General features: G+C 44.3%; 1 protein-coding gene across 1 annotated transcript in view; it reads right to left on the bottom strand.

Moving 5' to 3' along the window:
* The window catches only part of LOC147897552 (uncharacterized), a 303,051-nt gene that overhangs the window by 132,676 nt on the left and 151,562 nt on the right, over positions 1-18,813 (bottom strand). The window contains exons 6-9 of the mRNA XM_087380043.1: positions 12,467-12,569; positions 12,116-12,284; positions 7,004-7,148; positions 6,589-6,720 (exon numbers count right to left, since the gene is read on the bottom strand). Coding sequence (XP_087236169.1) covers positions 6,589-6,720; positions 7,004-7,148; positions 12,116-12,284; positions 12,467-12,569 — 549 coding nt within the window. The remainder of the gene's footprint in view (positions 1-6,588; positions 6,721-7,003; positions 7,149-12,115; positions 12,285-12,466; positions 12,570-18,813) is intronic.

Consider the following 18,813-nt stretch of genomic DNA (forward strand, 5'->3'; position numbering starts at 1 on the left):
AATTTTGGCAAACCCAAGGGGGGATTTCTATGTCACAGACAAAATATTCAAAGGGGTTGTTGCAAAAATTTAAGATGGAGAATTGTAAGCCTGTGGCCACTCCATTGGAGAAGGGAATCAAGCTCAGTAAGCATGATACAGCTGAAAAGTTTGATGGCACATTGTATAGGCAATCGGTGGGCAGTTTGATCTACATCTGCTCCACACGGCCATACATTGCCTATGCCACAGGGCTTCTTAGCCATTGTCCCACACTCAAGCATTGGGATGCAGCGAAGAGGGTTCTCAAATATGTACAAGGTACACTTTCCTATGGGCTGCATTATGCTCCAGATGGTGACATTTTTCTAAGTGGCTTCACCGACTTAGATTGGTTAGAGGACATCGATGATTATAGGTCCACTTTCGGCTATTGCTTCTCATTGGACTCAGCGTGCATCTCATGGCTCAATAAGAAGCAAGACCGCGTGTCTCTCCTCCAGCGAAGTAGAATACAAAGCCGCAAATTCAGCCACTATGGAATGCATGTGGTTAAAGAAGCTTCTACATGACTTACATCATGCTCAGGATGGTGACGCAACTCTGATCTTCTGTGACAGCTAGAGTTGCATTGCTATTGGAAACAATCTTGTATTTCATGCTCGCATGAAACAAACAATGTCAAGGGGGGTTGTAAAATGATATTGTTTTCTTTTGTACTCCCATAGGTTGCTATATCCACATGTGGATGAATTTGTGCAACCATGGTACTTCAGGTACTACAAGTGCTTTTGAGATCATTCGAGAGCATTTCAGCCATATCATTGAGGGGGATTTATAGAGATATATATAATGATATGGTGGTGTAGGATAGACTAGGAATTTGTTAGAACATGAAGTCAAGTTGAGTGTGTTTTAGTTTGTTGTACTAGGAGTTCTAGTAGATTCTTATGTACGAGTCTCAAGTGTCATATTGGGAGATAACCCATATACACTTTGGTATTCTAGTGTGTGTCTATCCTATACATGATTGTACTTGTCTATCACATCAAGGAGTCTACATCAAGCTTTATCAATGCGAGTCTTTCCATTTTCGTCTATTGCTCATTTCTATTTCCTTTCACTTTCATTATGTTTCCATTTGAGTATTCTCTTCTCTCTCCCTAGCCTACCCTCTCTCTCTCCCTCTCCCTCTCCCTCTCCCTCTCCACCATGCTCCTTCATGTGGTTTTATTGCCTTCCTTCCTTCTCCCTTTCTTTCTTCCTCCATCCTTCCTTCCTTCTAGTCTTTCCCAGCTTGCTCTTGCTCTTCCAAGGGATTGAGGTGAGGGAGGCCCAAAAAGAAGAGCTACTCTCCCTCTTTCCTCTTGGAAGGAGTCCTTCTTCCTTCACCCTTAGCCTCTCCATGAGCTACCGATCTACATTGACTTTGGAGCTGTTTTCATGGAGTTGATTCATGGAGGTGGTACATGATTTGCTGCGACTATCAGCCTTGAATTTGATGCAGATTTTTGCTTAGATTTGGAGCAACTTGGTCACTATTCTTGTGGGCATTAGTGGGTGTCTTTGTAGAGGAAAAGACAGCTCTTTTTTGCAGTTTTTGGGGCATTTTTGTGAAGGAGATAGTTGCTTACCGTTGTGGAGACATTTCTACTACTGGTCACCCAAAAAATGACCTCATTTGGAGCCCGGTTTTTAAGAAACTACCTTCTTGAAGACCTCAACAAGGCCACCATTTGCCCCAACTGCAACATGACCTGCTACCTACGTTATTCCAACTGATTCGATGCCTGCCTCGACTGCAAACTAAGCTGCTGCTGCTACAGTCCATATTATTCTAGCCTTTGCTCCGAGCTCGCACTTTAGTCTGTATTGCTGCAACATTTGAAGCAGACTTGGAGTATTCCAAAGTGAAAATAATCATTGAAAAGTTTTTTGGTAAAAACTTTCCAACTTGGCAAACCTTTTAGAATATGAAGCCAAGTTGAGTCAGTTTGGTGTGTTCTAGTGTGTTCTAGTGTGAGTTCTAGTCTGGTGTGTCCTATGGATGCCACGTGTCACATTGGGAGTTATCCCATATGCATAGGTGTTCAAATGTGTGTGTGTGCTCTTATATAAGAGCTTTACTTGTCTAGTGTCAAGTGAAGTATCAAGCTACAAGATCATTGCTCTACATGTGAGTACTTTATCATTACTTTTTCATTTCATTTCCATTTTCCATTATGTATGCCATCTTTCCTTTCCATTCCTAGAGTTAGCTTGTTCTCCCATTCCTTCATGTGGTATCAGAGCCACCCTCTCTTTCCCTCGCTTCCCACCTTGGGTAACCATGGAAGAAAGGATGGCCGAAAAATGAAGCTGTTCTCACCTCCATTGGGAACCCTCTCCCTTCTCTCCTTCATTTTCCCTTAGCCTCTCCATGGAGATTCCTGAAGAGTTCAACTGCTGCTGATCGACTGCATGCTTTGGACTGAATTGAGGATTCTTAGACACATGCTGGTCCGAGGTTTTGGGGGCTCAAGACAGAGGTACCGTGTGATCGACTGCATGCTTTGGACTGAATTGAGGATTCTTGGACACATGCTGGTCGGAGGTTTTGGGGGCTCAAGACGGAGGTACCGTGTGGCTGAACGTTGCTAGAAATAGGGATACGTCAATGGTTTGCTGCGGAGGTGTGAGGCTAACAGCTTCGTGGGTATTTCTTTTCCTTTTTTTTTCCCCCCCAACAAAGAGACTTCTATTAAGTAAGAGAAAAAACCCGCGAGAGCAAGCTCAAAGCGGAATACATCATGAAATCATGAGGATAAATAAAAAACCCCCTCAGAGTGAGGTGGAAGACAACCAAGTCTGAGGCTGAAAGTGCCACCTCAACCCTGTAGTAGTCTCAGAGAAGAAAGGAGAATCCTTCCATTCCCTGAAGAAAGAAGCCCTCCTAGCTGAGGCTGCACTGGAGTCTCCCTGCATACCCGTCCATACGGCCATCAAAGTATACGGTGTCTGTCCAGATACTAGCCAATGTGTGCAAGGGATGAACCTGAGTACCCTCCAAAGCCTCTGTGCATCTGGCTCTCCAGATATGCCAGGATGCTATGCTCGCTAGAGTATCCCAAGAAGTATCCACAGAGGCATGTACAGCTGTAAAAGGAAGGTGTGGCACCACATCCAATGAACAGGACTCAGTTCGATGACGTCGTACCGAAATGGCCCGAGAGGAGTCAAATCTCTCATAGAATACCTGAGGCCCTATAAGAGGAAGCCAAGCCACTGAGCCCCACGTCATAAAAAATGGGGAGTGGGCAAAGTGACTAAAAATCCTGGCTACCCCCATCCAAATCATCCTCGCCTATCTGCAATCCCATAAGCAATGTTGAATAGTCTCCGAAGCAGAGAGGCATCGAGGGCAAGTAGGGTCGGCTCCAAACCTGGACCTCCAAAGGTTCACTGCAATCCCACCATGGATAGAAAGCCAAAAGAAGATAGAGATCTTTCTATTCCTCTGGGATTTCCTGAGTCTCCTCCAGAAGCAGCTCTGCAGATCCGCAGTGATATCAAATGTCTTCCAATGAGGAACTCTGGAAGGTCTCCAACCTCTACTACTGAGCTGATATCTCCTAGCATTACTGACCGTGTAACGAAAGAAGGGGATGCTCTTCTCTCGATGCCCTGCGTCAATCCACTCCCACTCTCCGGGGTCCCACTGCAAATACCTGATGGGAACTCCCCCATAGAGCCAGAGCCTCCAACACCCGGTGGAGAGTAGCCACCCTGAATTTGATCCATGCACCAAAAGACCTACAACCCTGATAGGCTGAAAAGCAGACTCAAGCAAGATGTCCTCTGTGGACCTGAGCAATCTGCCACCATCCTGGATACTAAAAACTAAAGCATCCTCATGTGCATCTCAAAAGGCCAAAACCTGAAGCGGAACACCGCCTCTCATAAAAGTACCTGCCCAAGTGGAGGAAGTGAGTGGCATATCATCTGTGTCTACCCAAACCTCTGGAAGGGCTGCCTCAATCTGCAAGATCCTCCCTGCACTCCCTCTGAGATGTCATGTCAACCTTGATTTGGTTTCCTCTGGAAGCCTGCGGAAAGCTTTCCAAGACCCCATAGATGATGCAGGTCCCCTCTCCCACCTGGACCACTGCATGTAGAGTGAGGAACCCAGTGGTCTGCCATGATCGTCTAAAATACTGTCATTCCACGTGATGGGTTGCCTATCAATCTCTTCCCGAGCGGAAGGAGGAATCCTTCGAAGAGTGCTTCTGAAACTGGCCCAAGCTTTCAGAATGGCAACCATGAGAGGGGACGAAGGTGATATGAGGTGTGTTGTGGTGAAGATCCACCTAACATTGCTCATCCAGTCGCCTCCTGAAGAAGGTGTGCACCTCTGTATGCTGCTGATAAGAAAGTCCTTCCACGGTTCCCGCCCTGGCATAAGTCCCCGCACCACCATCTTGCAAAGTAAAGCTCTGCACTGTAAATCTGGATCAATAATATTGAGACCCCCTTCCTGTGTAGGGAGGATGAGGGTCTCCCAAGCCACCCTGGCTACGGCATCTGCTATGCCATCAAGCTCACTCCAGAGAAAGTTTCTGATCGGTCTTCTGAGCTGAATGATGCAGTCCCTAGAACGGCACCAGCATGAACAAACAAACCAGGCCATGGCCAAGAGGACCTGGTTGACCACCACAACTCTAGAGGCAAGATCCAGCTTGGCTGAGCTCCAAAAAAGAAGCTTCCTCCTGATGCTCTCCAAAACGGGAGCAAACTTTTGCGTGGTAGAAATATCCAAGCCGACCTGGTAGCCCAAATACCTGATAGGCTCACCCCTCTAAACCAAAGTGAATCCTATGTCAAGCCCCCAAACTGGAGTGTCCTCATCACTGATCCAAAAGCCATTGGATTTATGCCAATTTATCTGCGCCCCTGCCGCCAAGCAAAATAAATCCAATGCTGTCCTGAAAGAAGTGAGCGTCTGTGGAGTGGCATCTAAGTAAACTGTTGTGTTATCTGCCAACTCACTCTCAAGTAGCCAAAGCGTAGAAGGGTGCCCTCCAAAAATCCCCAATCTACTCTGTCATAAGCTTTCTCAAAATCCAAAAGTAGAATGGCAAGATTCTGACCACTCTGCATGGCCCACTCTGAAGCTTCCCAAAAAGAGAAAATGTTATCAAAAATGCTTCTGCCATGCACAAATCCCGTCTGAGTGTCATGAATAAGATCAGTGAGAAGGGGCTGCAATCGGAGGCTGATAGCCTTGGCCAGAATCTTGTAACAAGTCCCCAGAAGTGTGATAGGCCTCCACTGGGACACTAAATTTCTGCAACCTCCTTTTGGGATAAGGTGGATGAGACCCTCTGTAAGCGACCCTCTGCAATGACAAAAGATGGGGTGAGGCCATCCGAACCTGGGCACTTGCCCTTGTGAAGGGCTGAAAGTGCAGTCCTGAACTCTATGTTGGTGAAAGGTGCATCGAGTAGAACATGCATACCCGGAATCAACAACACAGGGATGCTCTGCCAAATAGCCTGTCTAGCAACCTCTCTATCATGTGTCTCAGGATCAGCAGTAAGAAGGGTGGCATAGAAATCTGAAGCTATGCGTAAGACATCATCAGGCTCTGTCTGTAAAACCCCATGTGAGTCAATAAGCTGGGATATACTCTCTCTACTATGTTTAGGGCCAAGAGTAGAGAAAAAGTGTTTATTGACTCTACCACCCATCTGAATCCAGAAGGACTCCCGTGCATGAAAGGCATACTCTGCTCTCTGATCAAGCACTCTGATCAAGCAATAGCTGCTGATCAGCCCTTGCTGCAGCAAGGCGCTCCTGAATCCAAGCATCTGAAGGCCGTTTCTGCTCTTTCCTCTTCAAAGCTGCCGACCGTAGGCGAACACCAATCTCACGTCTGAGAATATCTCGTCTCCTGATACAAGGAACTAAGCGGTAGAAGTCGCTAATACCAGAAAGGGCAGCGGCTACATGTGATGGATATGGCTGCCCACACTGGACATGAGAAACCCATATCTGCAGGGCTGCCTCTGTATGGTCCTCCTCTGTGTAAAAGGCATCTGGAATCCTGATGCTCGCAGACCGGCCTCTCAAGTGAGGCTCTGAGATAGCCAGCACAACAGGAAAGTGGTCTGAAGTGGGAACCCCAGCAGCAATGCATACCGATCCACCTCTGTCTAGTGCCCAATCATCTACATAGAATCTGTCAATGCGTGCATGAATAGGCATCTGTTGCCTCCTGTTCGACCAAGAGAACAGGAGGGACTGTGGCTGAATAAGAAAGGCATCATCCCACCAAGTATCTCTGCCACAGAAGTGAAAAAGGAAGGCATCCCAAGCTGCTCTCTCCAAAGAGTGAAGTTGCCTTCTCTACCCCCTTTGAGGAGCAGGGAGCAGCAGCAAGCTGCAAGGATGTGGTACTTGTTTCTCATGCACTACATGATGTATTTAGCCTTGAGAACTTTGCCCTTGGTTGTTTGTTTCATACTTATTATTAGAATTCTATTTCATTAAAAAAACATATATATATATTCAAAAAAAGCTAAAGGACCTGATACCAAGCACATAAAATATTAGTTATTTGAATATCCTTACACTAGTGATTGTTTGATATCCACATCCATAAACAAAGTCGCATGCAACTGTAACAATTGTAGTGGTCAATATCAAGCGCAACAATTGTTTTGCAATGGTGTTCTCGATGCAACCTGGCATACAAACATGTGCCTGAAAGAATTACCATGAAGCCTCAGTTAATATTTTGTGTGATCCTTTGAGCTAACTACATGATTTATTCTCACATCTGGCCTATGAATGAGATTCATGAAAATAATCCTAGCCAAAATTTATCAAAATTCTCTACGTACTGGTTGATTGTTAAATGCACAAGATGATGTAATATAAGATTGTTTGAAAAACAATTTGGACCTCTAATTATAACATTAAATAATTTCATATCCCAATAAACTAAATGAGTGCCATGATGTGAGCACTGCACTGCAGTCTCAACCTGATTTTGTGTGCAAAAGCCTGGATCTTCGTCTCCGGGTGTATTGCAGCATGCAAAACCATCAGGGCAACCTTTGGAAGTTATACAGCTCAGAATTTCATTTCCCACCCTTACTTGTGTTGCACGTGCAAGAAGCATATACAATCTGCACATCCCATTGAATCACACGAAAAGAAACTCTCTGTCACAATAAGAGGATTATAAAATTGTATCATGGTTGTATATGGTGAGATTCCATTTATTTCAATCCCAGAGATCTAAAGGCTAAGACCAATTTGTTATAAGTTTATGTTTTTCAGAGATAATGGATAATACATTATTTTCTCAAAAAAATAAAGAAATAGAAATTAGATGAAAGCCAACATCCAATCATAAAAGCAAGAAATTGCATCATCTCGTCTTTTAATGCAGAAGTGCTTGATCTGAAAGAACACGTTTTAAACCACAAGACAACCATGTTGATGGATCAAAGATGTTCAACTAAAATACTTAATAGGAACGCCCCTCTCTGTACCAAGTAAAACCAAAATCAGTCCCCCTAGGCTGGAGTGCCCTCATTACTCTCTATACCTAATAGGAACCCCCCTCCCCCGCTTCTCAGCCCCTCACCCCCGCCCTCTTACCCCTGCCTCTCCCCCGTCCTCTACCCCCTCTCCTCAGCCCCCTCTCCCCCGCTCCCTACCCCCGTCCCCCTCCCCCGCCTCCTCGGCCCCCTACCCCCATCTCCTCCCCTCGCCCCTGCAGCCCCCCTTCCTTGTCCCCCCCTCCTCTACCCCCCCTTCAGCTTGCCTCTCCCCTCCCCTCCACCTTCATCCCCTCTCCCTTCATCCTCCTTCTCACCCTTCTTCCTCCCTTCATCCTCACCCTCCCCCTTCATCCCCTTGTAAGAGATTACAAAGATATTGTATTGTAGGCATAAAGTCAACCTTATGGTTGACCAGTAGTACTTGGGTACTATATGTACCAAGTACTTGTATTGTTTCATTTGAACATTTCTATTGGAGCTTTCTTGTGTGCGCACTCTTGCTCACTTGTGTTCACAACCTGTCTCCACTTTGTTCCCACATTTGGTATCAGAGCGCTTCCGTCTCTAGAGCCCATTCCCGCGCTTGCTTCCAGACATCCGCAAGCTTGGTGCTCCAGTGCGCGTTCCTAGTTCTCACATTCAGCTCTCCAACTTTCGTTTGAGGTAGCTCCAGCATTCAGCTCCTTCTCTAGTTCAGTCCGGTGCCTCGTTTCGTCACCAAAAACTTGCTTTAGAGCAGAAAAAAAAAAAACCTAGTCCAATGGTTGTTTTTTGACTTTTTGAGGTCTGATTTCAACGTTTTTTGAAATTTCTAAGCTGCCCGCATACAAACAAACCTATCCTGCATCATTTCAGGCGGGAAAAAATATTTTGATTTTTTCATCCGTACATCCGTACGGATTTGTTCGTACACTTGCGTGACAGTAACGGGAGTCCGTACGACTTGTCGGAAGGTGATTTTGAGTAGTTTTTGCTCAAATCTGAACTCTTTTCAGCTCCAGCCTCTCCCAGGTGTGTTCCAGCAGCTCCATGCGTCTCCATACTTCTCCATGCTCTTCCCTACATGTGTATTGTGTTCAGAAGTACTCCCGACAGCTTCATTCAGCTCCAAGCAGCTCACTTCAGCTCCTTTGTCATCTCCAGCTTGCCCACACAATCAGTGGACTGTTTTGCAAGTGGTTTCGGCCAAGGTGCGCTTTCAGTAATTGTTTTGAGCTGTGTATTTTGCTTCAGGCCTGTCCTCAAATGATGTTTTATTTCTTTTATGAGTGGTGTGTGGCTTCCTACCAAGTCCTGTTATGAAGTCAGGGGGGGATATATTGTGGGAGCCTTTCTATTGGCTTTGATGGGTCTCTCTATCAGGCCTGGCCGAGTTCCAGGATGTTGGTGCCATGCTTCATTTGAGCCTCTGAGCTACTTGGGGTGCACAGTGTAGTAGACTCCATCATTGTCATGTTATGTTCTTGGCTTTATTCCAGTAGTCCCTCACATTTCCTTCATGGGGGGATGTTGGAATATGAAGTCAAAGTGAGTGTATTTGTGTGACCTAGGTCCCTAGGACTTATTTTATAGTCTAGTGAGTCCTACACAGTGCCACATGCCATATGGGAGATTATCCCATATGCATTGTGACTTTCTAGAGTCTAGAGGCTCACACTATATAGTCTTGTACTAGTCTTGAGTCTTTTCATATCAGTCAACATCAAGCTATCTACATGTGAGTATTTTGGTACATTGCTATTGCCTACTTCCATTTGAGTTCATTTCCATTATGCTTCCAATCTTTCCTTTCCTGTCCTAGAGATAGCTTACCACATGTTCCTTCACTCTTGGCCCCAAACATAGTAGGGAGCGCGTCTCACAGCTTCTTGACTCAGTCGGAGTTCTTCAGACACATCCAGATGTTGTCTTGCAGGTTCCCATCGATTTCTATGCCTCCCTTCTTACAGCAGATCGTGACACTCAGGCCACAGATGATGCTAGTGTGGTTATTTGGCAACACTTGCCTGGGTTGGTGACAGGGGATATGACTGTCTCACTTGATGCACCCTTTACCAACGCAGAGTTCAGGACTGCTCTCTCTGCCCTTCACAAGGGCAAGTGTCCTGGTTCTGATGGACTTACCCCCTTATTTTTAATTACTTTTTGGGATTAGATTGGGGATCACATTACCTTAGCCTTGCAGGGTGTATGGGACTCGGGGGAGACAGACTCACTTACCGAGGGCCTCATCCATTTGATTTCAAAAGGGGGTTGCACGAATTTAGTGTCTCAATGGAGACCGATTACCTTGCCGGGTACCTTGTATAAAATCCTAGCTAAAGCTATCAGCCTTCGTCTACAGCCCTTTCTCCTAGATCTTATCCATGATACGCAGACGGGTTTTATGCATGGCAGGAGCATCTTTGATAACATCTTCTCATTTTGTGAGGCTTCGGATTGGGCCATGCATAATGGCTACAGGCTGGCCATTCTACTCTTGGACTTTGAGAAAGCTTATGGCAGGGTAGACTGGGGATTTTCGGGGCACACTTACTCGCTTTGGTTTCTCAGATGCATGGATCAGAGGGGTGTCAGCCCTCTATAGATCAGACCACAGCCAGGTTCTTATTGGTGGAGTCAGGGGGGACAGGTTTGAGATTACCAGATCAGTCCGTCAAGGATACCCCTTAGCCCCCTTTTTATTCCTTTTTGTGATTGAGGCTATGAGCTATTTCATTAGAGCTCAAGCTGGGATAGTAGGGCCCAGCAGGCTTCCTCTGAGGCACAAGGATGAGCTCTTAGACAGTGAGTTGACAAATGATATGACTATTTTTTTGGATGCCACTTCATGGACACTGACTTCATTCAGGACGGCATTGGATTTGTTTTGCATTACAGCAGGTGCACACATTAATGGAACAAATCGAATGGCTTTTAGATCAGTGATGAGGAGGAGTTCAGCCAGACTTGACCTTGCATCTAGAGTTGTGGTTGTGAACCAGGTATTATTGCCCACTGCCTGGTTTGGTCGCTCCTATTGGTGCAAATATAGAGGTTGTATCGCTTAGCTCATGAGATCTATCAAGAACTTCCTATGGGGCAGTTTAGATGGTACTTCAGATGTAGCCAGGGTGGCTTGGGAGACCCTCATTCTTCCCATAGGAGAAGGAGGTCTCAATATTATTGACCCAAACTTGCATTGTATGGCCTTGCTCCACAAGTTTGTAGTACGTGGATTGATGCCTAGACAAGAGCCTAGGAAAGATTTTTTCTCACGCAGCATTCAGTCTTGTACCCCTTCTCATGGGGGAGATTGGATGGATAGCAGCAGATGGATCTTTACTTCATCCCCTCTCAAATCTCCCCCTTTGCCTCTCATGGATGCTATTTGAAAGCTTGGAGCCACTTCAAAAACACTCTTCGCAGAGTTCCACCCAACTCTCATGAAGAAATTCATAGGCAGCCAGTCGTGTGGAATGACTGGATTTTGGATGACCATGGCAGGCCACTTGGAGTGTCACATTATATGCAGTGGTCTAGATGGGAGAGGGGACCTGCTTCTACAGTAGGTGCTTGGCAGGCCTTTATGAGACTTCCAGAGGAACTAGAGACTTTTACCAGTTGGCCACCTTAGAGGGAGTGCACTCAAGATACAGCAGATACATGCAACCAAACCGCCAGAGTGGATTGACACACATGATGTGCCGATCACAAAGTCCACTTGGTGGGGAGCGTTTTCAAGGATGAGCATTCTGTTACAGATGATTGGATTGCAGGATGCACATGAGGATACCCTAGTCTTTGATGTTTAGTCGGAAGGCAGACTTATCAATTCTTCTGATGATATTCTTTTGGAGGTTGCATTTCAGTCTGTCAGGATTGCAGGTTTCATGGAGTGGGGCAGGGACTCACAGTGGTATCTTGATCCTGATCCTATTCTCCTTGCACTGGGGTCTTGGATACCCTATCTATATAGTGGTTCCCCTATTAGGTTCTTGGAGTGGGACCAGGGGTGGGAATAAATTGATGAGGGGCATCGAGAGAAGAGCTTCCCCTTCTTTTGCTACACAGTTAGAAATGTCTGGAGGTTTCAGCTCAGCAGTACAAGTTGGAAAAGTTATGACGTATTCCCTTCACTCCTTTCAGAGCTCCTCATGCCTCAGTAGACACGTCTTGGGAGATTCTAGCTAGCATTTCAGCTTGGCATATTTGAAGAGCCAGGTGTACATAGGCGATGGAGGGTATCCAAGTTCACCCTTCCCAGGCTATGGCCAGTATTTGGACCGACATAGTACACACTCTGATGGCCATATGGGCGAGCATGTTGGGATCCTCCAGAGCAGCCACTACTAGGAGAGTTACTTTCTTCAGAGTTTGGAGAGGATCTCCTTTCTTCTCTGATACTCAGGGTTGAGATGGCATTTTCAGCCTCCGCCTTGGTTTTTTATGAGCTCATTTTGAGCTGTTCTTTCCTCATGCATTGCGTGATGTACTCCTGAATTTGAGCTTGCTCTCGCGGTTTTCATTCATACTTAATGAAGTAATTTTCTTGAAAAAAAAAAAAGCTTAGAAAATAGTCTTAACAAAATGTTATTAGGAGCAACCTGTAAAATAATGTACATGCGTTGATCAACCGAAGAGAGAAAAGCTTCATGAGAATCACATGCCCAGCAGTAGCTAGCGTCCAACTTTCCAGTTTCACAAGGAAAGGCACTAACTGTGGTCCTATGATGCTGACTGCTGTAAGTAAGACAGATTGAGCATAGTCTGTCTCTGCACATTCAAGCCCGGTGGGCTTAATATAATTAGATTCATAAAAGAAGTGTGCAGATTTGTTAAATAATAACACATGCATTTGTTCAATAAAAATGACATATTTTGGATATATATTATGATCCTAATGATCTTCTACAAGTTTTGTAAAAGAAGAAATAATAAAAGTTTAGGCTCATTACTAAATTTGTTGTTGACTTTATCCGCTTGTGATACAAGGGTAGCAACAATCGCTACATTTGCAGCAATATGCAATGGCCATAGGAGTCCTAGTGCTATGTACCTCTGCACAATGCAAGTGAAAATTAAAAAAAAAGAACGTATTGATAATGAAGATTTGATTAATGGAAATGGTATTAAATTGGATACTAATACATACAGTTTAAAATCATGCCTTCCAAATCTCTCCTTTATTGGGACACCTTCCCTCTTTGCTGCACCTCAATCTTTTCTTCTTCCCCCATTTCAGTCAACTCACCTCTCTCTCCCTCTGACCACCATTGATTCCCTGCACCCATGACCCCTTCACCAAAATTGCTGCTATGTGTGATGCTGTTGCTGATATCGTTCTCTTGAGAAAACGAGCCATGGTCTGGAGCAAAAAATGCTGAATTTTTACAGGAAAAAATGAAGTGGTCACACAGAAACTCCAATAGAATGCTCAATTAAAATGAAGTACAAGTACTTGTATATATAGTACCCAAGTACTACACACCAAAATAGACTCAATCCTAGACTGTCCTACACCACCATATCATTGTATGTGTCTACAAATCCCCCCTCAATGATATGGCTGAAGTACTTTGGAATGATCTCAGAAGTACCTGCTGTACCTTAAGTACCATGGTTGCACAAATTCATCCATGTGTGGATATAGAAAACTATGGGAGTACAAAAGAAACGATGTCATTTTACAACCCCCCTTGACATTGTTTTAATGTCTTTGATCCCCAAGCCATGCCGATGATGTGTGAAAGGAGGTGCTGACAGGATTTGAGTGGAGATATCTGCCACATTATTCTCAATGGAACAATAGATAAGGTCAATAAAGCCATCTGAAATACAATCCCGTATGTAGTGATAATGAATTTCAATGTGTCTCATGCAAGCATGAAAGACAGGATTTTTGCCAATGGCAATGCAACTCTGGCTGTCACAAAGTAGAGAGGTTGCCTCACCATCCTGTGCATGATGCAAGTCATGCAAAAGCTTCCTTAACCACAAGCATTCCATAGTGGTTGTATTTGCTGCTTTATACTTTGCTTCACTAGAGGAAAGAGAGACTCGGTCTTGCTTCTTACTGAGCCAAGAGATACAAGCTGAACCCGATGAGAAGCAATAGCCGGAAGTGGGCCTTCTATCATCAATGTCCCCTGACCATTTGTGAAACCACTCATAGAAATGTCACAAGCTAAATCATAATGCAAAACATAAGAGAGAGTGCCATGACATATCTGAGAACTCTTTGGGTGGCTGCATTCCAATGTGTGACAGTAGGACAATGCATAAACTGACTCAGTAACCCTGTAGCATAGGCAATGTCTAGCCTAGTGGAGCAATTATAAATGAGAGTACCAACTAGCTGCTTGTAAAGCGTGCCATCAAACTTTTTAGACAGATCATGCTTAGTAAGTTTGAGTCCCTTTTCAAATGGAGTAGTCACAGATTTGCAATTTCCCATCTTGAATTTTTGCAAGATACCTTTAGCATACTTTGTCTATGACATACATACTCCCTCTTCGGTTTGCCAAAACTCAATGCCAAGACAATAGTGCAGTAAACCCAAATCTGTCATGTCAAATGTCTAACACAAACGGACTGCACTGCTGCAATTTGCTGTGTATTACTCCCTGAGACTAGTATGTCATCCACATAAAGCGCTAGAATGGCAAAATCTGAGTTTTCTTGCAGAAAATAAAGATTAGGCTCTGTATGTGTATTGACAAATCCTTGGGACAACAGAAAATTGTGTATCTTGTGATACCATGCACGAGGTGCTTGTTTGAGCCCATATAAGCTTTCCTAAGCTTGCTCACCTTGTGCTCTTGCCCATTTACCACAAATCATTGGGGTCGTTGCACATAGACCTCTTCTTTGAGATCTCCATTCAAAAAGTTAGTCTTAACATCCATCTGATAGATTGACCAACCATAATTTGCAGCAAAAGAAATGACACAACGAATGGTAGTCATTTTGGCTACCGGAGAAAAAGTCTCCTCATAGTCAATTCCCTCTTCTTGAGCACACCCCTTGGCAACAAGATGGGACTTGTTTTTTTCCAAAGTACCATCAGAATGATACCTAACCTTATAGATCCATTTGGTGCCCACAATATTTTTACCAATGGGTGTATCAACCAAATCCCATGGGGCGTTGTTTTCAATGAATCTAATTTCGGATTCCATGGCCTTTTGCCACCATGAAGGATGTCCTTGAGCATCCTAAAACCTTTAAGGCTCAATTTCAGCTTCCATAATGGAGGTCATCAATGCAAAATTGACCTGTCCATGAGCACTTTTTGTGCTCGCCCTGGTTCTTGGAGTGGCATCCTTTGGTTGATTGACTCCACGGTGGTGGTAGTGTTTCCAAACATTGGGTTGTCCTTCCTCACTAGCTGGATGCACATTGCCTCTTCACTGATGAGGCATGTAGACACTGTTTATTTTGTTGCTACTAGGGGTGGTTAATGGGTTTTAGTGACACTGTGTAGGAGGCTGTGTTGGGTTGTTTTGTGAGTCCACCTCTGCTATGGATTCCAAAGGGAGGTGGGGTGTCGAGTGAGCTTTAATATGGGACATGTTTCATGTTGATTAGGTAATGAGGGCCCAAGATATGTAATTAATTGTGGGTGTGCATGGTCACGTTTCCATAAGGGAGGGGGGTTACAGTGGTTTGATTAAGGAATGTGTGACTTGGTGTAAATAGGACCTTGAGAAGTATCTAAAGGATGAGCGTTGGTAAGAGATTTCTCTAGAGAGCGCGGGGTGATCAAGGAGGCTGGACGTGGTGGTGGTGCTCATGTACAATTTTTTGGGGATATACAGATATGTAGCTTTTTGATATGTTTCTCTCCCTCCTTCACCCTCGCTTGCATCCTCAACATGAAGCAAGTGCAATATGTAGATAAAGATTATTAAATCACATTTTGGTGGAGACCCCGGGTAAGCCTTTGGTCAAAGAGGGAAGAAAAATGTATGATTTGACAGTGGAGGTTTGAGGTCATAGAGGGGGAGATCAAAGAACGCCAAGAAAAGTGCGGATTGGATTTGTGATGAAGGAAAATTGTATGGCGTGGAGGCTTGTGGTTACAAGGAAAGAGAAATGTGTTAGGAAATGGAGTCAAGATGAATCAATTTGGTGTATTCTAGTGTGAGTTCTAGTCTAGTGTGTCCTATGGATGCTACATGTCCCATATGCATTGGTGTTCATATGTATGTGTGTGCTCTATATAAGAGCTGTACTTGTCTAGTGTTGAATCAATCAAGTGTCAAGCCTACAAGCTCTTTGGTCTACATGTGAGTACTTTCATTTTGTTCATTGCTCTGGCTATTGCATTTCCATTTCATTATGTATCTCTTTGAATATTATTATCTCTCTCCCTGGCCTACCCTCTCTTTCTCCCTCTCCACCATGCACCTTCTTGTGGTACCAGAGCCTCCTTTCCTATCTTTCCTTGTTTCTCGCCATGCACGTCTCACAGACCAAGGTGTGGGTAGGGGCACTGTAGACTTCTTATACTTTCCCAATATAGCAGACTTGAAAATTTTGAAAACAGATGTGTAAGCTTCACGACTTACACCGGCAATATCACAAGTTGCAAGCATCTCCTTTGCATCCACAATATCCTTGAAGTCCTTCATCAACTCTTCAGCAACTTGAACACGTAGGCGCTTGTGTCTTGGGTCCCTTAGTATCCCAATGACATCGCTTGACTTCAATAAACTAGCTAGAGCATGAATAGTCAATATCATCCTCGTCTGTTCTTCCCATCATATCTTCCATGAAGTTCCTAAAGAATAACACAATAAAAACTTAGTCACAAACAATGTAGCACAAAAGAGTGTAATAAAAAACGATCTCATTTGGAGCCCGTTTTTGAAGAAACGACCTACTTGAAGAGAGCTATTGCTACATCGACCATTGGCGTCATTATGTGCACCCAAACCTGTTGCTCATTCCATATAGACTGCCCATCTACTGCATCATTTGCAGCTGCCCTTTGCCCTCAATTGAAGTACCATTTTCAGCTGCCTACTGCCTCGATTGGTGCCCCTGATTTGCTGCTATATCTGCCACTTCTGCCCGTGAAATTTCTATCTGTGAGAGCTACTTGTCCACTGCTTCACTACCTCAGATCGATTTGATACCACGAAGCCTCGTTCTCCTGAAAAAGTCATAGCATCTAGGAAGAAAGCATTGGCTCGTATCGGTATGAGGTTGGATAACAAATTACTTTGTCAATTTGACCCCACTGCTTCAACGACGGAAATCAAAGCCAAGTTCGAGAATCTTTACGCCACATCTACTCGACCTAACCGACGAGCTTTATCTAGTGTTTTCCATGATCTATTTGAAATAGTAGATAATGGTTAGGAATCTTTGGGTACTATGCCCTAGGTTGTTTCCCAAAAATGAATGGAATAAATTATGTGTGTTGAGTCAATAAGGTTCTCTGCCTTGGATAGTCCTCCTAAAGTGATGTGGCAGTTGTCAATGGTTGCCAATTTTTGTATCCAATAATTGACATTGCTTTGTGTATCGCCCGCTTTGGCATGCTGTTGCAAGGGAGCTGATTTGCTTGAGATCGTCGTTGAAGAGGTTTCATTCAACGCTCTAGGCACAATTGGTTTTATTGCTCCTATCTCCACATTCACCCTGACTACGGTGTCGCAATTTTGGATTGTCAATCTATCAGTTTCCCAATCATAGAGAACTGATGCTTCACGCAACCAAGGACGTCCCAGCAAGATTTGATAGGATTTCTTGGGGAGATCCAAGATTGTGAAATTAAAAGGGAAAAGTTGACTCCTGCGACTTTTGTTGACACGCCATTCACTATTCCCAAGGATTTTGCACATGAATCATCGGCAAGGCGTATGTTGAAATTAGCCTTTTGCATTGATGGGAGATCCCATTCATTGTAGAGATCCTTGGATATGACATTTACACATGCTCCACCATCCACTATGACTTGGACTTCATTATATGCCTTGTGGATGTAGATTTTGTTATTGGAACAGAGGCTCGAGTACAATATCAATACTCTGTGGGGCCAAGTCAGGAATTGGATCTTGTGCTTGCTTCTTAGCCTCAAATTGAGCTTGTTCCTTTTGTACCCATTGTTGAAGTGCCTCCACTTAGGCATTTGGGTATGGAGCTTCTTTTATTTGAGGCTCAGATGTTGATGTGGATGAGCCTGGCTGCTCATTGCTTGGCGGAGGTAGAGGCACTTGTGCTTTCTTTTGAAGAAGTCGTCTTGGTTGGATTGGAATATTAGGGTCCTTGGTGGTTGTTGGAATATGAAGCCAAAGTGAATCTAAAATGAGTGTTCTAGGTGTGTTTTATAGTCTAGTGAGTCCTAGACATGCCATGTGTAATAGTGGGAGTTATCCCATATACACTATGGCTTTCTAGAGTCTAGTGTCATACTATATAGTGTTGTACTTGTCTATTGTCTATTACATCAGTCAACATCAAGCTTTTTGGTATCATGTGAGTACTTGTCCATTGCTTTCATTTTCTTTCCATTTCATTCCATTATGCTTGTTATCTTTCCTTTCCATTCCTAGTGTTAGCTTGCTTCTCTCCCTACCACTATGATCTTTCATGTGGTATTAGAGCAATGTTCCTAGCCTTGCTCTCTCTTTCCCTTTCCCTTCCAAGAGGTTGAGGTGACGGAGGTCAATGAAGCTCTTCTACCTTCTCCTCCTTGGAAGGCTGCCCTCTTCTCTCCTTCCTTGATCTCTCCTCTCCATGCCATGATCTGCCACCTCTCCTCACCTTCCTTCAGCTACATCTTTCTGTGACCTGCAGACGATGTGACGCTTCTATCCGGATCTAGAAGCAGAATCCCGGCTTTGTGTCTTCAGGAAAGTTGTAGAGGACCTTAAGTACTACAACTTTTATTTTTACATCATTGCAATCCGAGTTTTCTGTGAAAAGTTACAGCCTTGCAAGAAGTGACGAAATTTGTTTCTGCGCGCAAAGTTTATTCTGAAGCTCAATGATTTGACAGCCCAAGCATGATGCAGCTAGCTCAACGTGGAGCTGTCCATCCTGTTCATTGTTGACCTCTACTCCAGCCCGCCATTTGCTCCTTCTAGCTGACATTCTCTTGGAGTTGCTGCCCACAAGTTGGTGCCCATATTGTGCCTGTCATTCTCTTGGAGCTGCTGTCCTTCTAGTTCTGTTTGCCATGAAGAAGTTCCAGACTTACTCCAGCTCATGAAGAACTTATCAATGTGATCTTTCCATAGTTACACTTGCATTTCTACTCTTTTCCAGCCATGGAGTCTTCCAAATCAACTAC

This window comes from Dipteris shenzhenensis, chromosome 10 (genome assembly GCF_047967505.1).
Source record: "Dipteris shenzhenensis isolate YYH24624 ecotype China chromosome 10, Dip_SZ_1.0, whole genome shotgun sequence".
Classification (NCBI taxonomy): domain Eukaryota; kingdom Viridiplantae; phylum Streptophyta; class Polypodiopsida; order Gleicheniales; family Dipteridaceae; genus Dipteris; species Dipteris shenzhenensis.